The sequence below is a fragment of the Penicillium riverlandense genome (genome assembly GCF_028828495.1).
Source record: "Penicillium riverlandense strain IBT 135883 chromosome Unknown utg000009l_segment0_segment0, whole genome shotgun sequence".
NCBI classification, from domain to species: domain Eukaryota; kingdom Fungi; phylum Ascomycota; class Eurotiomycetes; order Eurotiales; family Aspergillaceae; genus Penicillium; species Penicillium riverlandense.
In genome coordinates this window covers 64094-91739 of record NW_026643200.1, presented here as the reverse complement: position 1 = coordinate 91739, position 27646 = coordinate 64094, and the positions used below count along the sequence as shown (strand labels likewise).

The following is a 27646-nucleotide window of genomic DNA, read 5'->3' as shown; positions in this document are numbered from 1 at the left end:
TAAACGTTGCGACGTGCTCGTAATACGGCGATTTTCTGTTGAACCTTTCGGAAAATAGCTTGGGCACATGGAATTACAGGCCTAAATACAAGGTTCACGACAGTTTACTTCTGTGGATTAGAGGATACATTCTAAAAGATGAAGAGAAATGTGGCGCGGACGTGAATAGGCGTGATGCAGATACCGCTGAACGTCTCCTACCTCTATAACGGATATACCAGATAGGAAGTTCATCGCAAATAGTGTTCAGCTACAGTATCACCCTTTAAGAGGATCCAAAATGATTCTACGACGGTAACTAGCATTCTCAACCATCTCATCCTTCACGACCCAATAGCCGTCACATGGTCCGTGACCAAGCACGTAAAGTCCGAGGTGCCATAGTAAATGGTGTTGCCATCATCGGAGGTCTCGCCTGTGCTCAACGTGTCGCCATACTGCCAGAACATATCCGCGGCAATGCCCTTCGTGTCGAGCGCGGTTTGCTGCCACGGCGCCTCGATGGCACAATGGTTGGCCGTCATGCCGTATTCTTCTAAGAGACAGGGCTTGCCCACGGCCGTACAGGCGGCCCCGTGGGCAGTAATCCAGCCGTTTCCCCACGAGTTCACCTCACCCCCTGCAATCAGTTTAGCAGTAGCTCAGGAACAAGAGACGAAGAAATACCACATACAGCTGGACGGGTACAGATGGAGGGTTCCAAAGTCGATGGTGTCGATGCCGAGGTTTAGCGTGAAATTCAGACCCTCGCTCGTGGTGTATGGATAGCTCCCATCAGAGTCGGTGTCCAGGCCGAACCCCTCTAGAGGTGACGTGTGAGATGTGGGATCGTCAGTGCAAACTCGATGGGATGAGCTTACCGTCGCCAATGCATACCATGTGCTTCGAGTCCAACGATTTGATGTACGCGCTAGTGGAAGACACCCAGTCGTATATGACTGATGTATCGCATCCCTGGCAACGTGGTTCGTTGGCCAGCTCCCAGGCAAAGATGGCTGGGGAGTCACGGTAACGGGAAATGACGGTCTGGATATAGGTGCGATAGGCGGCCTGGATGGCGTCGTTGGTGTACCAGCCGGTCTGCGTACCACCAAACGCGGTGACGTACGCCGCCATGCCCCCGTAGTCGGACCAGTTATTGACAAAGTTGATGATAAGTTTGATATTGTGCTGCTCCGCTGATGAGACAACATAGTCCAGACGCTGCAGGCCGTCGGCTCCCGTGTTGATGGTCGCGGTGCCATTGGCGAGCAATTGGTAGTATACGGTCCCCGCGGACGGGACAGTATTGACATCGTTGAAGCCCCAGACCCGGAGAATGCGCAGGTCCGACTCATTCAGGTGATTCATGACGAGATCCACATCATCATTATCGGTGAGGAAACCGATCCAGTACGAATTGGTGCCGGCAAAATAGCTGGTCTCTCCATCGATGGTGAAGTTGAGACCGTTGATACTGGGAAAGCTCGTTGCAGTCGCGACAGCGGTGGTGGTAGTGGTGGTGGTGGTCGATGATGTCTTGGTAGAGGTTCTCTTGGTTGTGGTGGTGGTCGTTGTGGTCGTTGTGGTGGTGCCGGTAGCTGAAGCGGATCAGTGGAAGGGCTCATACCTCATCATCTGAAGCACCCACCTGCCAGACACTGGCTATACCAATCGTTTTGATATTTGCAAACCCAGCCGCTGTCACAAGTTGTGGATCCTGAATAGCCGTTACCGCCGCATTGACCGTAGGGCGCTACTTGGGCGGAAACCAGCCCGGCCAGAGATAGGATCACCAGGGGCTTCATTGCGGATACAGTGAAATTGTCTACCAGTAGAAAAGGAGTGATTTAACGAGCTTATATGGCAACAATGGCATGGCCACGGTAGACACTAGATGGAGAACCGGACAAAACAAGCCGGACGAGTCTCCGTTTTGGAATTGGAGGCATTTCGTCTATTCGTCTATCAATGCTGGCTCCATGCCCCGCAGCCGCCTTCCGTGTTCCTTTGGGGGCAATGGCGGGGGTGCGATCAAGCGGCTGGTGTATAAACGAGACGGCGGTCTTCTGCTGCACCCCGGAATCATTTGAGGGGTTAAAACCGACTACGCTTACTGGATTCGTCAAGGGGGGGAAACCGGCGTGGCTGAACGGGCAGGGATGCCACCACCGCGGGAATTTTTCCATCGACGACCGACTGATCGGACCGTCAAATTTGCAGAGGGAGTCAGTCTGTACAGTGCGGCGCGAACAACAGCAACGCTGCCCGTGGGCTCGTGGGGGAGAACCTACGTCGGACTGAGGCAGCGAGCCATGTCACCTCCGTTGGCGGGGTTCGTGTCTAGAACGCGTCCATGTTTCCTCCAGAACCCCCTTTTCCTTTGCTTCCCTTGATCGTTGACCCGGATAAACCGTGGCGGCCACGGAGGAGATCTACTCCGCATGACTCAGCACGGGTCCTGTGATCAGGTCCGATCTGTCCTCGGAAGTACAAGTAAGGACAATCATAGCGACTTGTCTCTGGATTGATTCAAGACTACATAGACACAAAGCCGGAGGTTGGACGTGTGGGCACATTGTGATTCTCATCTGGGTGGATTGGATCGGCGTCCCTGAAGAATCTGCAATGACGTACCTCCGCGCGGGTGTGGCGGCGGCACGGACGCCACTGACAGAATTTCATCGGCGTCGCGTACATGATTGTTCCGGAAGGCTCGGAGACATCGCGTGTGAAAGATGTAGGCACCATGGCGGGATTGCGAATCTCTCCTAATACAGCTTAACCGCGCTTTCCCCTCAAATAGTCCTGGCCGTTGACGTGCTGGGGTTCTGGCGAGGCATGGCCCGGGGCAGGGCAACTCACCGAAGTACGGATCGGGATTGAGTCGGGCCCTGGCTATGTATGGATCCGGAGGGCCTGGGGTCGGCATGCCCGGCACGCACTCCGTACAGTCCGTACGGACTGGTCTTGCAGGCCGGCCCACCAGACTCCAAGAAAGAATGAAAAGTTTACCCGGCGGTGCATGAGTGAATCGAGACATACATACAACCTGGCTGCCCAAAACATGCCAGGGAAAGAAGCCTCATGAGATCAGTCGGGACGGTCAGGCTGGATCGCCGGACTGTCCTCAATCCCGAAGCCACTCGGCACGGCCTTGGCTGTCCTGAACCACGCCGAGCGGGACGTGGCAAAAACCTTTCGGTCCTTGAAATCTACCCGACCGCGCGTGTGAATGGCCGAACCACAGCCGATCATCTGCTGGAACCGGCGCTGGCTGGCGTTTTCCCCTGCCCTTCCCGTGGGTTCGTCCGGGCGGTATGACTTGCTTTTCGGCCGGTGGATTGATTCTTCTCTGGTTGAGGCCCCGTCGCCTCGCGCCAGACACCATGAGCATCGTCATCTCGCACGAGTCGCCTCCCCACATCGTTCCTCCACTCGTTTCGGACAAATCATGGCCAGTCCCTGCGTGGGTACAAGAAGGCTCGTTTTCCCCCGTGTCGACACTGCTTCTCTTTTTCTTCCCCACGGGCAACTTCTCCTGACACCCTTTCTGACATTCTCTGCTTCTGTGGTGTCCTTTCCTTTCTTTTAACCACGATCCTCACCACCTCACACTATGGGGATTGAATCTTCTGCCCAACATGGGGAGTCTGTCGCCCCCGTGCCGCAGACACAGCAGTCGAGCGCCGAAACATCGTTCCAAAACAGTCCGATTCAGAAGCCGATGCAGCCCGCAAGCGTGGAGACGCCCGTCCCGCGTTTGACCATGCGGTCGTTGGTCATGGCCCTCTTCGTCTCCATGGGTGGTTTGCTCTTTGGCTATGATACCGGGCAGATTTCCGGATTCCAGGAGATGCACGACTACCTGAGACGGTACGGTCAACTAGGCAAAGATGGGTGGATGCTGACGGACGTTCGAGCCGGTCTCATCGTCGGCTTGCTCTCCATCGGAACCTTGATCGGGGCTCTGGTTGGAGCCCCCGTCGCCGATTTCCTGGGCCGCAAGTGGTCCATCACGGTGTGGTGTGCCATTCTCATCGTCGGTCTGATTGTCCAGATCTCGTCCCCGTCGGGTCACTGGTGGCAGATGGTCGTTGGTCGTTGGGTGACGGGTCTCGGTGTCGGCGGTTGCTCGCTCCTCGTCCCTATGTACCAAGGGGAGAGCGCCCCCCGCCATATCCGCGGCGCGATGATCAGTTGCTACCAGCTGTTCGTCACCTTGGGGATCTTCCTGGCCTACTGCATCAACCTGGGTACCTATGATCTTGACGGTAGCGCCCAGTGGCGTATCACTCTTGGTATTACTTTCCTCTTCGCCCTCGTCCTGGGTGGCGGCATGGCTTTCTTCCCTGAGAGTCCGCGCTATGAGTTCCGCCACGGTAAGGCCGAGAGCGCTCAGCGCACCCTGGCGCGCCTGTACGGCGTGCCGGAGAACCACGTGCAGATTCTGCAGGAGATGGATGAGATTCGCGAGCAGCTGGCGGCAGAGTCCCAGGAACAGAAGTGGCACGAGTTCATCACGGCTCCGCGTATGTTTTACCGTATCGTGCTGGGAATGGCCTTGCAGTCTCTGCAGCAGCTCACCGGTGCCAACTACTTCTTCTATTATGTAAGACTACCCCGTGGCTGCGCATGTCTGGCACACTACAACGACCTTGAATGGACGCTAACCCCCGGATTTAGGGAACGACAATCTTCCAAGGAGCCGGACTTTCCAACAGCTTCGTCACACAGGTCATCCTTGGTGCAGTGAACTTCGCTACCACTTTTGGTGGCCTTTATGTGGTTGAGAACTTTGGACGTCGCAAGTCACTGATATTTGGCGGCATCTGGATGTTCGTGTGCTTTATGATTTTCGCATCACTTGGTCACTTCATGCTGGACCTTGAGCACCCGGAGAACACCCCTGGGGTGGGCAAGGGCATGATTGTCCTCGCGTGCTTCTTTATCGCCGCTTACGCGATGACCTGGGGCCCTATGATCTGGGCCATTGCTGCAGAGCTATTCCCGTCCAAGTACCGCGCGAAGGGTATGGCTTTGGCAACTGCGTCCAACTGGGCATGGAACTTTCTCATCAGTTTCTTCACCACTTTCATTACCAGCGCCATTGATTTTGCCTACGGCTATGTTTTTGCCGGATGTCTGTTCGTTGCTACTCTGGTCGTGTACTTCTTTGTCATCGAGGGCAAGGGGCGCACCCTGGAAGAACTGGACTGGATGTATGTCAACAAGGTGGCTCCGTGGAAGAGCAGTGAGTTTGAGATTCCTCGTCGCCACGAGTGGCTCGCCGAAGAATCCAGCCCCTACGCACGAAAGGAACAAGAGATGTTCCACGCGGAGAATGCCTAGGTTCCGGTGGCCTTGTATTTCCCATGCCCTGTCGCGAAAGATCTTTTCCCCTCGGGTTTTAGTTTTGCATGCGTGAGTTTTGCATGATGCAATACCCTCTCGGGTCGGAGTCCGGGGTTGCATATGGACAAGCTGTACATCATACATCATCTACCTTGGTCTATAAAATCGCATTTGATATAGTCATTTTTTCACGGAACTCTCATTTCACCATTACTAGCAGGCATCGGCTCTTGGATACAGCCTACTAGATGTCTTCGTCCCCATCTACTATGCACACAGCGCGCGAGGGGGATAACCGCATCTTGATTGAACATTTGCGTTGATCGCCGAAGATGACCGGAGGTTCTATACTGCGCGTATGGTCCGTAATAATTATCAATGTCCGCCAGACAAATAAGTCCACACTTAGCTAAGAGGCTACGTATATCTAGCCGTTCTCCAAGGCTCAAGAAATCTTGCATATCGTGACAGAACGCGGGGTAGACTAAGAAAGATAAACATAGCTTGATTCTGTACTCAAAAAACAAGACGTAGCCAGAAAATAAAAAGTCCTATCAATACTATTGATGGCAGGATGAAAGTACCCTCGGATCTCTTGGCGGTTGTCTCTGAGATGTATTGTTTCCTATGCACGCATGTTTCGTCGCCAGTAACGAGTTGGCGGCCCCGGCGGCGCAGACCACGAGGAACTCGGAGTCCATGTGGGACTGGCAATAGGTGTGCCTGAAGATGCTGAGCTTGTAAGCACTGGGGATGTCCCAGTGCCGAGCTTAGCCACGAGCCGATCTCCAATGGGCCTGATGCTTTCCTCGAAGGCTTTGGTATTCTTAGCTTTCCAGTCCGCCTTGGCTCCTGGAAACGCTTCTTTCCCTTTAAAGCCGATATAAAGGACATCTCTCGGGGTATGGCCATTGTCGCCGGTAATGCCAGCATTGGGGAAGCAAAGCTCTGCCGTGGAGATGGCAGCCTCACCAGTGGCGGTCCCGCCGTTAGTGTCTCCCCAAATTCCATAGTGCTATTTATGAACGGCAAAGTTAATAGGGTTCTTTACAATCAACGTAAGGGAAATTTCATATGAAAAAACGTACCAGCTGGCCGTTGCAGACCACCGCCATTACGCTCAAAGGTTCCATCCCAAACTTGTTGGGAGCAAATTGAGGGTTTGAGTCTTCATTCCCGAACACGACGTACGGATGGATGTTGGCATTTAAGTCGGAGATGCCATACTTGCTCACCTCAGACTGGAAGGCAGTAACGCCTTGGCCACTAGGATCATTTGAACAGGCCCCGGAAGAATTGTCGGCACCGTCACAGTCCACATCCATGTCAGCATAACTCCCTCCATTTGCGGTGCTGTGCAGGAATATTGCTCCTTCAATGTCTCCGCAATAGACTACATTGTTGGCACTGGAGTCACCGTTGTTAAAACCACTTCCGAGAATATTCTTGCATTCTCCAGTCTGATAATATTAGCATGATGGTGTTTTTATAGTGGAGAACCCGACCTTGTGCTCCTTGTAGATCTGCTCTAACTTGGCAGGCAGCTCATATGACGAGGCGAGGCCGGCAGAAGCGAGGACTAGTGTAGAAAGGACATGCATTATTCTGTGTGATTGGAATGTAACTTGATCCAACAATATGTGATTTGTTTGGAAGCTTCAGGTGTGTTGAGAAGTTGAAATGTAAAACGGAGGCATGCGGGTGTCTTTTATATGCTATTCGATCCGCTGACAGATGTCTATTTCCATTGCTACCCACCCAAATCGACGGTTTCACCGGAAGTGACAAAGCTCCATCTTGGGGTACCTGCCTTAGGTCTTCCGGAATGGTGATTGACATTGCATGTGAGGAGCAAGGCTGTGCTCGGTGAAACCGGTAAATTTGATTATTCAAAATCCCGAAGGCGATTTTCAAGGTATCCGGGCCGGCCTATCGATTCAGATGATATGAGTGGAATAATTGCACAGCCTAGATGGTGGATTCTTACTCAAGGGGGCTAAATCAACCGAGGATGTGATCCTCATGGCATCGTATCATGGACAAAGTTATCTGCATGGAGATCGGTTGATCGTCCCGGTTGGTACATGATGCCACATCAGGCAAGGATCTGCGGAACCTCGAGTTTGACGTGTGTTTCAGGACTTGGGAAAGAAGGCACCAGTAGGGATCGACCATTGGTGCACGGAGAAGGAACAAATTGACTGCGCCCCAAATCCGGTAACTAGCGGCATAGTAATCAATTTTCACTTCATTGCCTGTTTGAACTGTGAACGGTATCCCGTCGGAAAGAAGGCGATAATAAATAGGTCTGTTAAATTGTGCTACAATCTCATCTCGTACAATTTTCAGCAGTGATTGGCAAGGAATTTTGAATGAAAGACATTGTGGTGGCAATTGAATTCAAGGACAAGTCTTCTTTGAAGACAGTGACAGGCAGGAATTAGTCTTCGGGACTCTAAGTTTGGCTGGTACATATGGATAGGATTTTCCTCCCGCCCCCACAAGCCACAACTCTGAACGGCAAGAGGTGAAAAAGAGATCTGCTCCCCGACTAATGTGGCAAAAAATTATTAGTGTTACTGGTGATGACCAACAAAGCGTGATCACCCCCTCTGCAAGACCGGACCTTGCCCCACCTCGTATTCTGCTGGGGCTACACAAATTGGGTTAGGGGATGCGCCTTGAACTGACCTCATCGGGGACTGCGAGTCGCGAGGCGTATTTCTTCGCTTGGTCTTCTGCTGAGTCGTGAGTTCAGTATGTCATATGACGATAGAGTCAAGATCCTCGGCCGGCATGTATCCAAACTTTTCAAGCCTCCTTGCCAGCTCAAGCGGATTGCATCGCTTGCATACTCCCACAAGGCGACTTCAATACTTGATTGTAACCCATCCGCACCGACCAAAAGGGAGCGACTTCCGCAGTTCTTTTTGTGAAATAGGCGGTGACCGTGTTATTGCCCATTGTGTAATGGTCAAAGTGTTTACCGAAAAACAAAAGATTTTTTTTTTAAAAAAAAGGTATCTTCCTCAAGACCAGCAAAAGGCACTTCATGATATGGGCTCCGGTCGACCGTATATGCTCTCGGGACTGAGCCAGAAGGGTGGTAAATCGCCAGTGAGAGGTGTTCCATCTGGCTTAAGTCTCACAACCATAAGCGTAGTTGTGGCACAGACCAACTCAAAAAATTAAAGAGTTCAGGCTTCAGGGCATCCTGTAGAGCATGAAGCGCATCGGCGCTGATCCTCAGAGCTCGTAAGTTGTGTCATTCGTCTCGGTCAAAGACCTTACAAGGGACTCCGTTTCTTTTGAGTAACCAGATTAGGCTAAGTCAAGTCCTCCAAGCCCAGCGTCAATGATCAAGGTGGGTCGGGTCATAGCCGTAGACGTTGATAGGGTGCGAGTAGTGGACTTTGAAATATTACCGAGGCAAAATTGCATACGTTGTAGTCTTTCTTGTCCGATTTTAGACACTTGCCCGCTAAGGTTCAACGGGGCTTCTTCAGAATCGCCAATCGCAAACTGTCCCATTTCTATGGTCAAATAAATTGTGCCAGGGAGTTCGGTTTATGTCGACCGTAGACTTCGAGCCTTGTGGATTCAAATCCTTGTACAATATATTGTAACATAATCATGAGGCCTAGACCCCTGTACAAGTAAATGAAAAGTATAGAGATGGTGCCCCTCACGAAAGTCTGCAATACTCTTCCGAAAATTTAAAGCCGTGAACGGACTTCCTGGCGCCGTGCGATCAATCGGTCTTGTCCGTCCTTTTCGTTCTCCAACTTGCGAAGAGTTCGCCGGAGGATTTTGCCGCTGGCACTCTTGGGGATTTCATCAAGGATTTCGACTTCCACAATCCACTTGTGACGCACTTTGTTTTCTTGGACATAATCGATGAGCTCTCGCGCCAATGTGACAAGTGTGCAAGCATCTTTTTTCAGACGGAAGTTTGGTTTCAGCACCACATAGGCTTTGGGACGTTCACCGGTATAATTGTCAGAAATTCCGCTGACAGCGACATCCTCGACCATAGGATGCCCAAGCAACAAGTCTTCTAACTCAGCCGGTGCAACCGCAATTCCCTTTACTTTGATCATTTCCTTGATGCGATCTGTGATGGTTATAAAGCCTTCACGGTCCATGTATCCAACATCACCTGTATGTAACCACCCCTCCTCATCAAACGTTTCTCGTGTTGCCTTTTCGTTGTCCAGATACCCCATTACTACCTGTGGCCCGCGAGCGAGAATCTCCCCGGGTTCATCATACCCAAGCTCTCGACCAGTATCAGGATCGATAATCTTAACCTCTGTGTTTGCCACAATGGTGCCCCCCGGTGTCCATAGTTATATGTGCACTTGTCGACTGGATGGGCAGTTATACAACTGCAGGACTCGGTCATTCCATATCCTTGCTTGAAACCCGTGTTCGGGAATCTTCGTTCTAGTTCTTGTAGAACTTCAGAAGAAAGTGGAGCAGCGCCAGAAGAAAATTTTCGAACGTGGGAGAGGTTATAATGAGCCACAACCGGGTCTCGTAACAAACGGATGAGAATGGGTGGAACAAGTAGCAGTTCGGATATTTGATATTCAACGACCGTGCTTAGCATGGATTCCATGCTGAATGCGGGCAGCATGTACACCTCCGCATTGCGCAAGACAGGGAGATGCATCTGGTGAACTAGACCCGTGACTATATTTTTGAGGGATTAGCATCCTTCAGATGCTAGTAAAATTCAGCGACACTTACTGTGGAATAAGGGAAGGACGGCTAAAACTTTCTTATGCTCTGGTGAAGTCACCTGTTCAACCTGAAGGCACTGCGCCATTACATTCTGATGCGATATCATGACCTATCATCAGGGCTTATCAGCACTTTCACTGATCTCCGGCAGAACTTCAATGCTTCTTACCGCTTTAGGTAGACCAGTCGTACCGCTGCTGAAGCTCAAAAAACCGCAGACGTCTTTGTTGGTCTTACCGCGAGGGATTTGAAATGGCAACACCTGGCCCGTAATCCCAGATTCATCTCCAATTTCGAGAAGCTCTTTGATAGTTGTATATCCTGGCACGTCTCCTTCTAGCAGAAAAATGTGTTTTCGAGGGATTCCAGCGTTTTGCGCAGCTGGCACTGCCACTGCAAGTGAGGCAGCAGTTGTCATCAAGATTTTCGCTTGAGCAGTCTTCAGAGCATAGGTCATCTCCTCGACGTTGTACGCGGGCGAAGCACCGGAAATAACACCACCTACAGAACGATGATGAGCACTCAATCAAAATGCCCGCCTTTCTGGAGGTGCTACCAATGATTGTTACTTACCGACGCGGATTGTTCCAAGCATTGCGACTGGATACCAAACCGTGTTCGGACTGAACAGTGCTACTGTCTCCCCTGCGCGTAGGCCATACCGTCGCACTAGCGCGGTTGATAGACTTGTCGCATAAGTTTTCAACTCGTCGTATCTGACTCGCTCCTTGGTGACGGCGTTGGTAAATCCGGCGAGGTTGTTCGCCTTGGAACGACGAAGAGGGGAATACTCAGACTCAAAGAGGAAATCCCAAATAGGGAGGTTCTCAGGGACTAGAAAAAGCAAGCCAAATGAGTTCCATTCGATAGACAGGAATGAGTCATTGGATTTGCCTACCTGAGATTCTCGGCTGCTGGGAGACGAAAATCATGTTGACTTGTTGATTCAGACCAGAGGTTTCCAGACCTGCCCCGGTGGTTCATCCATGACTGTGGCCATAGCTTTATATTTCAATGTATTGGTGCGGGGAGATTAGAAAGATAACGTCCCACCCACTTGTTCTAACATGTCGGACCTCGGGCATACATGTCAGGTCCGGAAAAACAGCCCGGAGATCGTGTCAAGCCTTGACCACCTGCTTTGGGCGCTACTAGGCCTTCCTTTGGATCAAAGTGGCAACGAGCAAATTCAATTTCGTCTAGCTGTATAGATAGATCTGGTGGGTAAAAAGCTGCTGCAAGGGCATTGGTTTCACGGCAATGAGCGGTTGACGATGTGCTAAGAATGCTTTGCCGAGTATGTGGTTTACTAACGGGGCGGGGATTGCGGGGAACCCGGTGTTGTTGGGCGTGTCGTGCCGATCTCACAAATGCGCCAGTTTCCGCTGCTGCTTGGCGATCATGTCCAGCAAAATCTCCTCACTCCCTCCGCTAACGACCAACACGCGCACATCTCGACTGATCTGCTCCACCCGCTGTCCCTGTCCTTGCCTTGAGTATCCGAGGCCACCAAAGACCTGCTGTGCCTCGCGGGAGATCTTCTCGAGGTTGTGCGCCGCCTGCACCTTAAGCATGGCGGCTAGCGGCGAGAAGTTTAGAGACGGCATTCTCATAGAACGATAAACCATCTCTTCCATATACGCCTGGGTCGGCTCGAGCATGTTTATCATTCGCGAAAATTTGTGACGAATGACCTGGTTTTCGAACAACGGCTTGCCAAACGTTTCACGCTTTAGTGCATATCTATACGAGTCCTCATAGGCCACCCGTCCTAGACGAAGGGCCGTAATCCCAACCCACAGTCGCTCGTGTGCAAAGGCTGCAGAACGAGCCCAACGGTTAGCGTTGCACGCTTGTCAATGGGAGCGAGCCCACTCACTGGACATGATTATCTCAAACCCCTGATTTTCATTTCCTAGCAGATTGTCTGCAGGTACTAGGACATCGTCGAACTCCATGAAAGTCGAGCCTGGCAAGCATGAAAAACGCATTTTAGTTCAGCTTTTGATAGCAGGACACCATTTACACATACCGCTCGAACTGACCCCCGAATTCTCAATCTTTCGCCTCGAAATCCCCTTGACAGCTAATGGGACAATAAACATGGAAATCCCCTTGGCTCCAGGGCGTCCGGTCCTGGCAGCAACCAATGCGTGGTCTGCCCAACGTCCCTGGGTTACCCACTTCTTCTCCCCATTGATCACATAAAATTTGCCGTCTGCAGTCTTCTTCGCCGTGGTAGTCAGACCGGCAACATCTGAGCCAACTTGATTGAGTTTCGGTCAATTTGCCGTTGAGTCCTGTAGAGGTAAGAGTTGGAGTACTCACTGGAAGGCTCCGTAACACAAAGGCAATGTCTTTGTTGGCCTCGCAGCAATGGCGCAAGGTACTTTTCCTTCTGTGAAGCTGTCCCATAGCGATCAATTGGGGGGCCTCCAACTGTAGCACCCCCATTGATGCCCCAGATGGTACCCAAACACGCACACCGCGCCATTTCGTCTATGATCTGTGCTAGGCTTTAGCTTTCAATTCCAAGGCTCAGCATGCCGTGCATTTAAAAGAACTGACGATTGCATCATGAAACTCATCCCACTCTGGTTTCATTCAGACTTAGTGAGTGAATTTATCTGTGGGAGGCTGCAGCTTACCGTCCACACTCAAGCCGGCCGGCAAGGTCACCCCACTCACATACTCCTTGGGAATAGGAAAGGCAGATGCAGCCAGGAACCCGAGTGAAGAATGTCGCCGGAATGCCTGATATATTTTAGGACGTTTTTGGACAATGGACCTCCGAACGACTTACAGTCTCAGGCACCTCGCCTTGCTTCTCCCACTCCTCCACATTTGGGGATATCTCGCGGCTCACGTACTCGCGAACAAACTTTTGCAAACGATGGTGACTCTCGTTATAATACGGGTGATCATGACGACGATGCCAGGCCGGATCCGCGCCTGGGATTTGCGATGTTAAAGCGAACGCCATTGCTGTATTTCGACGAAAGAGGATGATAATTTAATTTAGATATAGTACACACCCAGTGATAAGACAGTGCGGGATATATAACATGAAAATGCTTTAGCACAAATAAGATCCCGAGGTACCGGAATATAAATGCTATGGCATTTGCTGATTTCTTGAAACTTCCGGTTTTGATGCTCGGAAAATTCGGTTGAGAAGCCGAAAAAATTCCGACGATGAGCTGCACAGTACCCACTACTTACTAGAATATATCGCAAAATGACTACCGATTAAAGGAACATGGCAATTTGGATATTATTATGACAAACTATCTTCTCATTGTGATAGGCTAAGCTTGACGGATTATTATCGGGAGTTCCGGTACTTTCCATATTCGGATGCGGATCAAAACCAACGTATGGCTTTGAAAGCTATTATTTGTCTTTCGACAAAAAACCCCGGATTTATTCCAAACATATCTGATAAGATCTGCCGCTTAACGTGCCGAACACTCTTTTGAGTCGTAATAGAAATCGTGGCCAACAATCGCCTTCAGCAAATCCAAAACCATCTGGACCAGTGTGATCCTATGGCTGACCTAGTCGAGTCGACAGATATGTGATCACTATTACCGGTGCAGCACAAGGTCATAGATCTGACTATTCACACTATTCGGTCATTGCTGAAAGATCTATAGGTATTGAGCGATCCGCTGCCATTCTACTGGCTCAGAAGGGTGCCCGAGTTGCTGTCAATGACTTGGATAAGACAAAAGCAGAGGAGGTTGTGGACGAGATTAAGAGAGCCGGCCTTGTTGCCGAATGCTTTGCAGGTGATGCCCTAGATCAGTCATTCCCAGCACGACTGGTGGAATAAGTACTAAAAGATGGGGAAAAGTCAATTGCATTGTCAGTAACGCAGGCGCGTAAATCTGAATATTGGAAATTTGAATACTGAAATCGTTGTCCTGCAGGACTTTGTCACGATAGTGGCATCCACAAGATGCCTGATGCAAAATTCGATGTTGTTATGAAGATTCACAACTACGCACCCTTCCGTTTGATTCGGGCTCTTCCCTCTCACTGAATGGATCCAGCGGTCGAGGATATGCCTAAAAACATCGTTAATATATCGTAAACGTCTGGCCTTCACGGTGCTATGGGGCAGATCAACTATGCCACGGCCAAAGCTGGCATTGTCGAAGTCACGAAACCCGTTGCATCAGAATGGGGTCGGTACGTACTGAAACTCTGTCAAGAAAAATGTCTATAGGCTCACGGGCACTGCTTATGAAGCTGCACGTGTGATCTTGTTCTTAGCCAGCCCGATGTCTTCCTGCATCACGGGCACTCCCGTGGACACTTGCATTGAATGTACTGGAGGTCTGTTCATGTAGATATATATGCTTCATTCAAAGACGCAACTTTTTAATTCTGTCTATTGTATCGCCTGGTAGTATGAAACAGGCAAGCCTTGAGCGCATAGTAATAATAAAGTTGGCTCGTGGGATTGGCTGCTGTGGGTCACCCCCGGCGTCAAATTTAAGCACCGGATGTGGAGCACCAGTATTCGTTATCATCGTCCGTCATTAACTACCCATGATTACATTTTTTTTTTTAAACACGATCGGCTTTTGCACCGACATTGTGGCCTCCTAGGCTATCCCCGTCTGGTCAACTCCTCTTCTTGTCATTCACCTGACTGCTTGCATGTTCCCCCTTTTTCTGTCGTTATAGCATACCAAGAAACTTATCCCAAACGCCTCTCTTCTTCTGTGCCGAGCTTGAATCAGTATCTTTTAAAATGACAGACTTCCTCTCATATTTCTTCTCCGACAGCATGGCATCTGAAGAGCATGAGAATATCTTGTTTCCCCCGCCCCGGCACGCAGATAACAGGGGGATGCTTGATCGTATCCAGCAGAGTCCTCGCCCGACACCCCATCCAACCAGGACTAAAAGAACAAAATACATCGGGCGGGCATGGTACGTGAGACCCATTATTATATTGGAGTTCTATCTAAGATGACTCGTTAGCCAGGACTGCCAGCGAAGGAAAGTGAAGGTAAGTAATGGAGAAAGTTCCATGGCGTTCAGGATACATGATGTGTTGATTCTTTAGTGCTCCGGAGAGGATATATGCTCTCATTGCCAGGACAGAGGCTCAGTTTGCGTTTATCTGCCCAAAGGACGACGCGGAAGACCGAGACGAGATCGGGGGAATAAGGGTGCTTCGTACGTTGCCTGTCAAGGGGCAAGAAAGTGACTGTAGTCATGGCTGACAGCAAAAAGACAACGAATCAATGGCACTATGGAGGACCAGAATTACAAAACACTGAAGACTCCAATGAGTCGGGAGCCATCCTATTCACCCTTATCCGCCACGGAGTCCAGATTTTCCCAAGCCCACATCACTGCACCAGATCAAGTGCCAAACCGGTATAACATAACGCTCATTGATGCTCTTCTAGTAGCAGAAGATGGAGTTCTTACTGACACTACTGTGAGATAGAATGCCAACTCAACCGGTTTCTGAGGCGACCGGGTCCGACCTCTCATTAAGCTTGCTTGAGGAAACAGACGCCTACGATGTTTATGAGTCCCGACCACGAAGTATCTCGCTTGCATCACATCTCGTGTCTCTCCGAGAGCTGGTATGGTCCGCACCATTAGACTCCATACCAAAGATAAGAAAATATTCGGCTCACAGCCGTATTTTCGCCTTGGAACTTCCCCGCCCAGAACGCCTTACGGCTCTGTTGGAGGTCTATTTTCGAGATCTTGATTCCTTTTTCCCTTTCCTGGATCGCGATGCCACAGAAAATCGACTTTTGTTTGCAGTGGAAAGACTTGGGTATTCTGAATGCCAAAACATCATTGACGTGGATTCCGATACTCACTCAACTATTGCCTTGCTCTGCAGCATGGTCGCCATTGCCGAATGCTTCAACCCCGAGTTGACGCAAGGAGAAGATGTGAGACCTGGTTGGTCACTCTACATACGTGGACGCAAGCTTCTTCAATATTGCTGTTCTGGAAAAGCCGTGGACTTGGATATTATTCGATATCACGCGTTGAGCGCCGAGTACCTGATGCAGTCTGAACTTCTCCATCTAGCTGCACAAGCAATTTCACAAGCAACTCGACTTGCTATGCTAGTTAAGTTGAACGATGAGGCTACATGGAAAGGTTTGACCAATAGGGAGCGTGATGATCGACGGCTTTTATGGTGGATCATTTACTTCCTGGACCGAAAGATCGCGCAGCGCGTTGGGGCTCCATATTTTATTCGTGACACCGAAGTTGCCGTCTCAGATTTTCAAATCATAACCACTAAATCTAACGAATCTCGGCTACCATCCACCAAGATCTCGACATACAGGTATATGCAGGTGCTTATTGACCTGGCCAAGTTGTGGACTCAAATCTGGGATTCCTTTTTCGCAGCTGCAGCTCCTAAACCAGTTGACTGGAAAGATATTGAGATAATGGACACTCGCATTCGAATTGTGCAACAAGAATTACCTGGGCACTTGACGTGGGAGACGGAATCGCTTGACCCTGTCTACCTGTTTCAGGGAGAAAGCGAACCACACATACGGCGTCGCCTTTCTGTTTATATAGTATGCGGTTTCATTCTTCATCTTTCAAAGTTTCTGGCGACTATCTAACGTGTGCACAACAGAGAATTAATCTCCTCCGGCTGACAATCAAACAAAACCCACTTCGAAACAAAGGACATGATAAGGCTTCGAACCAGTTCTGTTGGCTGCTAGCCTCAGAAACAGCCCAGGCAATTGGTGCATTTACTGCCACCTTCCCAAGATTTACTCCATGTGGTTTCCTGTTTAGTACTGCACTAATAGAGTGCATCTATCATCTGATACTTGTGATACAGGGTGCCAGCAATCATGAGGAACGACTATCAACGATTGAGTCTTTCCGATTGTCGTACCAACTATTGGTGCAGTTCTCCAAAAAGCTTGACACTGCAAAGAGAGCCATGAATGCGCTTCATTCCGCCGTGTCTCCTTCTCAGGGGTTAGGATTCACTCTGAAAGATGACCACCCTAATCCTTGTTCTGTCATTATTGGAGACGGGGAGCTCCTTCAGGAATCAAAAGACAAACCGCTCGATTTATCCAACTCCCCGCCGGAAAAGGCAGATGGTTCATTCGAGCAAGGATGTGACATGGCTGATGGGTTAGGAATACCCTCTTTCTATACGGATGCTGTCCTAGCCGATGGCTTCCACTTTCAGGAAACCACTCTGGGAGGCTTAGGATTGGATTCGGACTTCTGGTTCCAATTTTACAACAATTTCGGTACGATAGATACCGAACCGCCCCCTGATATCTTCTGCTAGCTTAATTCAACAAGAGATGCCATTTTCGAGACACTGTAATCTTTTGATAATACGGACCATGTGTCTGGTAGTATAAACTTTCCGGAAAGGCACTCTTGAAGGTTCATATCCATACACTGACTTCCACGTCGTGAGCCGTTTTGTGTTGCATACCCTGCCTTGCCAACACAGTCACGTATTCATATGCATTCTGTATGGTCCATAATCCAGCGCGCGAAGACTCTGCGGTACCAAATGCCACAGGCATGTGTGGAGACGAACAGCCAGATTGTGATGATTGATGGTCTCATGAGCATTTGTCAACGGATCTTAATTGTGAGCCTGCGATCCCAGGTGTGCCAGCTGATAAGACCAATGTTTCAATGTGGATGTCAGTGCCAGTATCTCTGACATGTTGACAAAATGCAATAACATGCCTCTACGATTGGGGTTCCTAGCAAAAGTGGGGGAGCCCTGAGGAATTCCCAGGATGAGCACTAGTTAGTTAACTATTTGATGTCGTACCACGATAGAAGCCCCTCCCAGGCGATGAAGAATCCAGAACCACCAGCCGTCCCAACAATAACATTTTTGCAGTGGGGAACTCAGTTCATCCCACTATTTGAATGACTATGTTGGCGGAAGCACTGAGGGTCCGGAAATTGAGGTGTGGGGTCCAAAATAGACGAAGGATTGCGGGACAAACCACTCAGTCCGCATTAACTGTGTTCATGTACCTCTGTGTACGGAAATGCACCTTCACACGCAGGTGCATTGTACTGCGGATGTCTTAATACTCGTAACGTTGTCGAAATAGGCTTTTATATTAGTGCTTACCGCAAGGACGATACCTAGTCCTGCCAAGGCCTGGTGGCATATTCATGTGATAAGGATTAGCGGTGGGTTTGTATACACACTATCCAATTCCTTCGATAGAGGCCAAAGATGGACACAAGACTAAAAGAGTCGAAGTAGTGGCACTGTCGCGTAAGCAGTGGATAACGTCTTTTGATCCACCCACATGGCTGTGATGAGATAGATACCTCGCCTAGAACATGTTGGAAGGACCTAAGCCCCCAGTCCAATTCATTTCCATTGTTATTCGCGAGCAGATACCGCTTGAGCAATCCCACCAGTACAATATGACTGAAGTCGCCATACCCTCCAAGATCCGGGCCGTGATAAAGTGAGTGTTGTCCTGCACTCTTCAATTTCGAAGCCTGTACATGCTATGCAAGCAACAGATACTAATTGGCCTTGTTAGAGAGCCCAATGGAACTGTCAACCGTCTTAACACCGCCCGTATTCCCCTCTGCCTACCACCTCAAGTGGAAACGTCAACCTTTTACACCCTCGGGAAAACTATAAGCTTGAATGGGTCAATGGAGACGACGGCCAGCCACTTTATACCGTCAATAGACGTGGGCGGTATTTGTATATAGCTTCAAAAGTTAGTAGGTAGGGAAAACTTTGCATTTCGCTGGGTTTGTATTTCGCTGGGGAGGGTCCTCAGCAACGGAGAGCGGTGAGGGCCCGACTACTAGTAGGTAGTAGGGGTAGACGGATAATCGTCAGACTAGAAATGGACGTGTAAATGCCGCATCGGGTTCCAGTTTCCATAATAGACAGTGGCGTTTAGCTGAGTAGGCGCTAGAATGCAGCAGATGAGCCACATTGTAAATTATTACCTGGTGGAGAATTGCATGACACCGTGTTTGCTTACGTAATATTATCCATCGTCTTGGGAATTGATAGGCACTCCCGTTTTTGTTAGGGACACTCCTTATTATGTAAGTTGGGTAATTACATAATTAAAAATGTCATGTGATCTGTATTAGAATTACCACAGCAACATCATTCTGTAGTCTGTTCTACTATAAATCCCTACTTCCCCTCCTCTTCTTCTAAAGCTCTGTAGTTATCTACAACCAAATGGAGCCCCCTATAGAGCAGACCTTTGATAGTAGGGAGCTACTAGTTGCCTCTGTGCGTCAGCATGCTCTCTCCCAAGGCTACGACATTACTACTATACGATCAAAAACAGAGAAGTATATCTATCTTGGTTGTGATCGCAGTGGTAAATACCGTGACCGAATTAATGCACCAGAAGGAGCAAATCGACGTTTGACCACTACACGACGGATTAATTGTCCATTTAAGCTATATGGGAAGAAGATTCCTAATAGCGAGAAGTGGGAATTACAGGTACGAAACCCTAATCATAATCATACTACTAATAATATGATAGGTCATCCCTCTGCTCGCAAATTAACTGAGGAGTAGCTTCAAAATATTCTTTATATGTCTGAAGTTGGATCAAAGCCTCGCGATATCCTTGCTCTAATCAAACGAGAGCATCCAAATGCCCTAGTTACCCCTAGGGATATCTACAATGCTCGAAGTGCTTTACGAAGGCAGAAGCTTAGTAATAATACCCCTATTGAGCTTCTACAAAAGACTCTACAAGAGAATTAGTGGAAATACGCTATTAAACAAGATCACGAAGGCTATATCCTCTTCTTTATGTTCGCGCATCCTAGATCGATTGAGTACGCTAATAAATATAATAGGGTTTTTGTACTAGATTGCACTTATAAAACGAATCGATATCAAATGCCTCTATTACATATTATTGGTATATCACCCTCAAATTCAACATTTAGTATCGCATTCTGCTTTATGCGAAATAAAGAAGAAGAGAGCTATATTTAGGCTTTAAAAGCCTTTTTCTCCTTTCTAAACCCCTTACCCTTTGAACTAGTTCTTTGTACTGATCGAGATCTCGCTTTATTAGGTGCAATTAAGGCTACCTACCCTACATACCTATATTTACTTTGTATATAGCATATTAATAAAAATGTGACCTAAAAAACAAAGTAGTACTTTTCTACAAATGACGAACATTAAGAATTCCTACAATTGTGGAATCAGCTTATTTATTCGACGACAGAGAGTGACTATAAATCTAGGCTTCTAAAATTTAAGAAGCAATTTCAATCTTCCCCCTCTCCCCTTCGCTATTTAAAGGAAACGTGGCTAATTCATAAAGAGAAATTTATAGTTGCATAGACATAGCAATACCTACACCTAGGTAATTTAGCGACTTCCCGAGTTGAAGGCTCACATACCTTTTTAAAAAAGCATCTAGGAGCTTCAACAGGGGATATGTTACTTGTATTTGAAAGGATTTCACAAGCTTTACAAGCTTAACATTCTACGCTTGAATACTACTTTACAAGAGATCAAATTGAAAAGGTAATAGTACCTATACAAGGCCTTTATACTAATATTATGACTAGGACCTCTCGATATTCAATTCGACGAATCAGTGAGCAAGTTTCAAAGGCTAAAACGGCTACAGAAATAGCTCCTTTGCCTCCTTGTACAAATACATTCACAAGGACTATGGGCCTACCTTACGCACACCGAATTTCTAGTCTATTAGGGAATAATCAAGCTATTCCTTTGACAGATATCCACCCTTTTTGGCGAATTGGCCTAGGCGACGGCGAATCAGATTATCTTCCACTTTTAGAGCCCCTGATTCCCTTACCAAAGCCTAAAAAACGGAAGCGGGACGACGTAGGGCACAATAATGAGGGGGAGCCTATACAGAAGCGGAAGAAGGCAGCGCGAAAGTGTAGTACATGTGGTGAAGTTGGGCATACACGAAGATCATGTAAATAATTGACTATGAGAATGAAATTCTAATACAGATCACATGACGTTTTTAATTATGTAATTACCCAACTTACATAATAAGGAGTGTCCCTAACAAAAACGGGAGTGTCCCTATCAATTCCCCATCGTCTTGAGCAGAGTCCAAAATGAGTAATTAGCTCTCAGTTCTTCCAATAAGAACATGTCTATCTTGTGGTGAGAAGTATTCCTCGAGTTTCCAGTCCTTGGTAAAGTGATTGATGGTTAATTGTAAGTCACGATGACATCACAATATGACGGGAACGTTGATGCATTGTTGACTTCAGACTTAATGATGACCTACCATTTAAGTCATATCCTAATAATAAAGCTGATATTATAAGTATGGGGCCTTTATAGTATTCCATTTGATGTTTCTTACTTTTAATGTGAGATATGCCTAACCATACGTTAATTATCCGCCCAGATATCACTTGCTCTTAGCCTCAACATGTCAGTTGGACAAAGTACACCAGAGCCGCTTCATCGGATTATAACAACCCACGATTCTACAAGCGGTCGAGCTGTCTTTAGCGACGCGGTTGGTGAGCAGGTATCATTTACAGGGTTCCCAGTTCCCCCCGGCAAGCCTCCGACGTCAAACTATGCTCTGGCCTATAATACATGTACATTTCCTGTGCAAGGCCTCTCCCCTCCAACTTCTACAACCCCGGAGACCAAGGCCAACCTGGACATTAAACATTACCGCTCTCGACTCTCGGATCCATCGCCTTTAAACCCGCCAAACGGTACATCCTGCACAATTATTGAGGTACCTCCGGGTTCAAGTGTCCCGATGCACCGAACAGAGACTCTCGATTATGGGGTCGTAATAGATGGCACTACAGAATTAGTCCTTGATTCTGGTGAAAGAAGAACGCTGAAAAAGGGCGATATATTTGTTCAACGAGGCACAGCTCACTCTTGGCAGAATATGACTGGAAAGAAAGATAATTCTAGTGTTTTACGTGTCTTTTTCGTGTTTCAACCTATTGAACAGGTGCGACTGGAAGGTGGAAAGGTAGTCGGTCAGGACTTGAGTCTGTCTCTTCGTGAGGCTTAATTTATACGGCAGGGGTGTATTGCTCGAAACGCAGAAGCTGAACTTAGCCATCATCGTGCCAACTACCTAGTCGCCGATTTTAAAAGTCTTGGAGTCGCATTTATTTGATTGCATTCATATCATCACTCTACTTCAAAATATCACAAGTAACGTGACTCCATATTATAGACTGGGCTCTTTTATTTTGAGCTTATTAGGTCTTGTGTGAGATTTCATTATTGACAATGGAATAGTGATGTAAGGTGACAATTCCACATGAGTAGTTGACATCTCAATTTTCAGTGCAATACAATTCCAATTGTATAGTTTGAGCGCCTGGTTTATTGTCAAATGTCAGATACGAGAAATACAGGTGAAACTCATCAGTAAAAATTTTATCTAGCGCACTGAACATCAAAGTTCTGTTAACGTAGGTGTCCCTAGTGCTAGAGGAGCGGAAAACTTTGTCTCGACAAAAACCTTTTGCAACTCGGGGACACGCTTATTGAATAAATCGTAGACCGTCTCTATGTCCTCGAGCTTGAACCGGGGGGTGACCATATGCAGGGGGTGGAGCTTCTCTTGCTGAATATACTTCAAGAGGTCTTTCCAGTATTTTTGCACAGGGGCTTAGCCACTACCAACAAGACGGATCCCAGTCTCATCATGGAACCGATATTGAAGTGATTACACTACTTTGTTATGTCTGGAGCATTGTTATACCATGGGAAAGGTGCCACATACGTAACCGCCATATACGCCCGTGACCCAACAGCGCCCGAACGCTCGGACAGAGGTTATCATCTCGTCTTATGAGCTTAGACGTCTCGGTTCCATGCTAGCATTCTCTCAAAGTAATGAGCCCATCCTTTCGTATACTCACTAGCGGCACACTTAATCGCCACATCACGTCCGCCGCTATCGCACACTTTCTTCGAAGTTAAGGTAACACATTCGCCCTTTGGGAGGTTCGTATAATCAACTGTCTCAAGCTTAGGTATAATCTTCTTAACAAAGTCTAGTCGCCACTTTCTACGGCTGCCATCTATGAGGATAACCCTGTTAGCACCATTGGAGAAGCTGAATTCCGCAGCCATTTGTCTAACTAGGCCAGATCCCCAAATTGCCACAGTGTCACCCTCTCCAACCCTAGTCTGCGGCGGATTTTAGCGGGTACGAATCCTCTTAGTTGACTAGGGTGTTAATCGATCAGATATGCTCTCCTGGATATGACGGCAAATAGTATGATAGGTAATATCTAGCAGCGAAGAGGGGAATAACCAAGGGTGTTGTTTCAATGGTTGGAATGAAGGGAGGGTTGCTGGCTATCTACTATGCTTCTCGGATATGAGACAGATATAATCCACTATGTATTACTGTGTGTAACGCGGTACACAAAGTAGGTTGCAAATAGAGAAAAGTGAGTATATCGAGGGAACCTTAATTAACGTGAGGTTAATCATGAATACTTGTTATCAGGTGCCGGAGTACTAGGTTACTAGTAAAGACAAAGACCGTATAGATACGACATGCACCGCGAAAATAATATGCACTTACCAAGTCAGCCAAGCCAATTAAGTCATGAAAATTCATGTGATATCCAAGTATCTTCGCCGAAGTGTCAACGCCACGCCGCGCCACGCCACTGCACCAGCACAGTTGGGACGACGCTAACACCAACCATTAGTCCAACAGCAATACCTGCACCACCAGCCCAGCCGCAGTTCTCAAACATCTGTGGGAACCTACTATAGTTAGTGACTATCTTTTGTCAATGAAACAGAAGTATAGAAGCCGTCCTACCAGAAAGGACCAATGAATCCCCACAGTTGACGGACGAAGGTAATGAACACGCCAACACTCGCAGCATCCTCACGGTAACAATCCACTGCATAGGTGATGTTGACGGTGGTGACAATTTGATTGCCGGCGGCAGCGATAGCCGACCCCACTATAGGGGTGATATCCCATTTATCACCAGAATCGCGCAACTGGATCGTGAAAACAACAATGCCACAAATGGTTAATGCATGCCCAATATAGCTTAGCCATAGACGGTATTCCGGTGCCGGAGGATGGTTGGTGTGTTTGGCGCGCAGCAACATCCAGCGGTCGGAAATGAAGCCGCCGACCTGCTCGCCAATGACAGATCCGATGATCAGCCCCAGGAAGTTCAGACCGACTTCCTGCGTGTTCAATCCGAATTTTTTAGGATAGACCTGAGGGATCTCAATAGTGAGCATCACACTGCCCCACAGGAAGATCATGGCGTATGCCGCAGCTGGAATTAACACGCAGGGCTTTATCACGTAGGTAAGGGGCTGGAAGAAGTCCCAGAATTTTAAAGGAGTCGGGTCAATCCGTGAGAACTTGAAGAGACTCTGTTTCACGTTGGTGACCTGCTGGCCACTATTGTCCTTGCGCATGTAGAGCGACTCCGACCCGAGGACGAAGTAGAGGATGAACTGCACGGCGTTGACCTATCATAGACAACATCTGTTAGTCCTTAGCTGAGGTTTGACAAAGGAAAGAAAGTTTACAATGGCTAGGGTCCAGTAGATCCAGCGGTATCCAACACGCAACGCCACAAACCCAAAGATGAAGGGCGCGGCCGGCACACCTAAGGTCACCATCAGCGTCCAGATGCCCATGCAATGCGCTCGATTTTTCTTGAAGAAAGTCTCGGCGACCACAGCGCTCCCCATGGCCGCAGCAGGGCTAATGAAAAAGGCAGTAATAGCACGACAAAGACCCATCGTGGCGTATGAGGGGCTCTTCGCGCAGCCCACGTTACCGACCAGACTACAGACGAGCGAAATCAGGAAGATTGGACGGCGTCCAAATCGGTTGCACAGCGGACGCCAGAATAAGGGCGCCCCACCGAGGATGGCAATGAACAGCGAGACCAAATAACTGGTGCGCTGCAAGCTGATGTGCAGATCCGTGGAGATGTTGACAAAGGCCGACAGGATTGCGGCGGCTGTAAAGGTACTCATCATGGCGTGGAAAGCGATCAGGGCCAGGTTAATCACTTTCTGAAGCGAATTTTCATTAGAAGACGTTGAATATGCAGGAACAGACAAGAAACTAGCTTACTCTCCATCGCGGCCAATTGTACGGATCGGCATCGCTCATGTCTGGGATGGGATCGAGATCTAGCGTACCATGCCGAGCGAGAAGATACTGACTATGCACCTCAGAAAGATGCATCTCCCCATAGCCGACGCGGAGATTCTCGTTCGTGCCAGCCTCCATCCCTCGTGGGCTGCCGGCCCACGACCCTTCGACGTGCTGGTCACGACCATCTGTTTTCTCCATACTGAAATGAATTGTAAGGGGAACTAAAGGGGCGGTGCGGATATTGAAGAATGGGGACGGTATATCTATTCCATAGTCTGTCTCTGTCATCTTCTGGTACAACACCTCGCCCCCGGGCCACCTGCAAGTCTGAATCTCATCACCGCGTATAGTCTGGATTCCATGCTTTCCTTAGGTATAATGAGGACAATTGGCTCAACCTGCAGAAAATACCCAGGGATTCCAGATGGAGGCGAATTGGACCATGGAACAATTGCAAGAATGTGTTGGGACAGCGCGGGCGCTGAAAATGTGGATTAGGATTCTTCCGCCGGCACAGCGTCCGCGAATCAATCTGCCCAGGCGTTTGGTGATAAAGTTGTGGGGCGTCGAGATGGCAGGTAAAAGGTGGCAAACAAACCAGATCAACTGTAAAATCCCCAAGAATCAATGACAGGAAGACTCAACAGCTGTGCAATTTCGCTACTTTCTTGACTCCACCTCGTGGGCATTAAATATTCTCACTACGACCTTCACTTTCACTGAGTGACGAATCATTAATAGGTTCGTTTTGACAATCCTACGAAATGGCCACTCCTTGATAAACTTTAACCCACCTCACACACACTAAAAATAGAATCTTTAAGTAAATGAAGACATAATGCGTTTATATACTAAGCTAGCTCGATACCTGCGGTGTAGTCGTCGTGGCAGACGAGGAGTGTAATGAATGCGATCCAAAAAAGACCGAAATATAACCACCAATCATCTAGTAATCGATCAAACTCATGTTGCGTGAACCAAAGAAGAGAAAAGTTCGAGTCGTAAAGCAAAGAAAGATGGATACTACCAAAAGTACAGCCACTATCGAAGTAGCTAGGGGAGGTAGTCCAGCCCACGCTGAGCGACCTTACATAACGCTAATATGAATCGCTAGTTATCGAGAAGTAGCCAGATTCTTCTGGAACAAGAAAACTCGGTTCACTCTGCTGCAGTGCTGTGTGATTGTCTCGGCTGCCCATAGGAGGTCGCCCTTCCGTTGGCCGCCCTATAGTCTGTCTTAAACATGACGGCGTGTAGGAGCACGACCCAAAAAGGCCTCAAGAGGGCTTCAGCGGATGGTGTCCTAAATCAGTGTCCGTGCGGCCGAAGCATACGGTTTGTAGGATTCCTTCGTTTTAGGAAGCGTGATCTCCTGCTAGCATGTTTCAGCCTTTAGAACGATCGTCCTTGACGACCTATCTACTGCAGCCGGGCTGGCGCCCAGCGACGTGACAGGTTTTGGCGTTACAGACAGGGCATCGAGATGTTTGGAGCGCAGAACTCCTGTAGTCTAGACTTTACCACATACAACACACTCGTTATTCAATTATAATAAGACGTTCGATTGCTTCATTATTCTATTCGGTCAGCATTCGGCTCATTGCCTGCCAGAAACACCTGGTTCTCCCGTCGCTCTGTCAGTCCTGACCTGACGCGCCACTGTGCAACACTTCTCGCTCCACTACGTATAAGTAGTTGCCGTAGGATTATAGCAATACGCCTACAACTCGGACTTGACCCTTTGGCTCCTCTCCTTAATATGTCGTTTTCGGCAATTCTAGAGATTATCATATTCGAATTTGCATGGTTCTGAATAATTAATCAAGTAAAGCTTTGCAAGGACTTGAAATATGCGGTCGGAAGCTTCTAAATTTGCCCTCAAATCAAGACCACAATGTCAACTATTCAGACCTCAAATTGGTGTTGTTCCTCGTCCAATGCCTAGTTTTTACTAGTAAGCCTTTTAATTGTCGAAACTGAATAAAAGTTATGATTTAACTAGCATTCGTGTTGGTGAGCTCAAGTGGCACAAGTTGTGGCTGTGACACTGTCAGGATGGTATATCTTATTGAAGCTTACTCCCCTGTCGACACTTCCCAACTTCTCCGTTGTCTCTCCATCTTTGGGAAGCCACACCGGTTTGTAGATCCCATTTTAGCCCAGTCAATATCTTCGGGCGTACAGAATGTTTTTAGGACGCGGTCGGCCGTCATAATTCATGTACCTTTCTCCTCGGCCTTGCTTGTGTGAACATGCACTAGGTCGCGAAATAGTAAGAGCCAAAACTGACGACATGTAGGAATTCACAGATCCCTGATGAAATGCGCTGCACTCAAATTTCCAGCATTTTTAAAGTGACCAAATTAAAATATCTGATCTATTGCCCCTTGGATGTAAGGACG

The 27646-nt window shown here is 48.3% G+C and overlaps 8 protein-coding genes across 8 annotated transcripts; 2 read left to right on the top strand and 6 right to left on the bottom strand.

Moving 5' to 3' along the window:
- Positions 1-323: 323 nt before the first annotated feature.
- N7474_010303 (uncharacterized protein) lies at positions 324-1787 on the bottom strand (the record flags this gene model as incomplete). The annotated part of the gene is made up of 4 exons (XM_057201713.1): positions 324-619; positions 674-802; positions 861-1580; positions 1631-1787. The coding sequence occupies 4 exons, from the start codon at positions 1785-1787 to the stop codon at positions 324-326; spliced, it is 1302 nt and encodes a 433-aa protein (XP_057047984.1).
- Positions 1788-3598: 1811 nt separating this feature from the next.
- N7474_010302 (sugar porter family MFS transporter) lies at positions 3599-5331 on the top strand (the record flags this gene model as incomplete). Its single annotated transcript, XM_057201712.1, has 2 exons — positions 3599-4591; positions 4666-5331. 2 exons carry the CDS (start codon positions 3599-3601, stop codon positions 5329-5331), a joined length of 1659 nt encoding a protein of 552 aa, XP_057047983.1.
- A 628-nt stretch (positions 5332-5959) lies between these two features.
- On the bottom strand, positions 5960-6935 carry N7474_010301 (glycoside hydrolase family 75 protein; the record flags this gene model as incomplete). Its single annotated transcript, XM_057201711.1, has 3 exons — positions 5960-6349; positions 6423-6794; positions 6840-6935. 3 exons carry the CDS (start codon positions 6933-6935, stop codon positions 5960-5962), a joined length of 858 nt encoding a protein of 285 aa, XP_057047982.1.
- A 2115-nt stretch (positions 6936-9050) lies between these two features.
- On the bottom strand, positions 9051-11012 carry N7474_010300 (uncharacterized protein; the record flags this gene model as incomplete). Its single annotated transcript, XM_057201710.1, has 6 exons — positions 9051-9646; positions 9883-10029; positions 10087-10189; positions 10250-10581; positions 10654-10914; positions 10979-11012. The coding sequence occupies 6 exons, from the start codon at positions 11010-11012 to the stop codon at positions 9051-9053; spliced, it is 1473 nt and encodes a 490-aa protein (XP_057047981.1).
- A 432-nt stretch (positions 11013-11444) lies between these two features.
- N7474_010299 (acyl-CoA dehydrogenase family protein) lies at positions 11445-13063 on the bottom strand (the record flags this gene model as incomplete). The annotated part of the gene is made up of 7 exons (XM_057201709.1): positions 11445-11899; positions 11960-12049; positions 12113-12346; positions 12409-12586; positions 12649-12674; positions 12729-12834; positions 12884-13063. 7 exons carry the CDS (start codon positions 13061-13063, stop codon positions 11445-11447), a joined length of 1269 nt encoding a protein of 422 aa, XP_057047980.1.
- A 1779-nt stretch (positions 13064-14842) lies between these two features.
- Positions 14843-17404, top strand: N7474_010298 (fungal specific transcription factor domain-containing protein; the record flags this gene model as incomplete). Its single annotated transcript, XM_057201708.1, has 6 exons — positions 14843-15024; positions 15161-15273; positions 15324-15477; positions 15551-16023; positions 16081-16661; positions 16937-17404. The coding sequence occupies 6 exons, from the start codon at positions 14843-14845 to the stop codon at positions 17402-17404; spliced, it is 1971 nt and encodes a 656-aa protein (XP_057047979.1).
- A 5134-nt stretch (positions 17405-22538) lies between these two features.
- On the bottom strand, positions 22539-22685 carry N7474_010297 (alcohol dehydrogenase; the record flags this gene model as incomplete). Its single annotated transcript, XM_057201707.1, has 1 exon — positions 22539-22685. The coding sequence occupies one exon, from the start codon at positions 22683-22685 to the stop codon at positions 22539-22541; it is 147 nt and encodes a 48-aa protein (XP_057047978.1).
- Positions 22686-23745: 1060 nt separating this feature from the next.
- Positions 23746-25442, bottom strand: N7474_010296 (uncharacterized protein; the record flags this gene model as incomplete). The annotated part of the gene is made up of 4 exons (XM_057201706.1): positions 23746-23869; positions 23928-24604; positions 24665-25159; positions 25221-25442. The coding sequence occupies 4 exons, from the start codon at positions 25440-25442 to the stop codon at positions 23746-23748; spliced, it is 1518 nt and encodes a 505-aa protein (XP_057047977.1).
- Positions 25443-27646: the final 2204 nt, after the last annotated feature.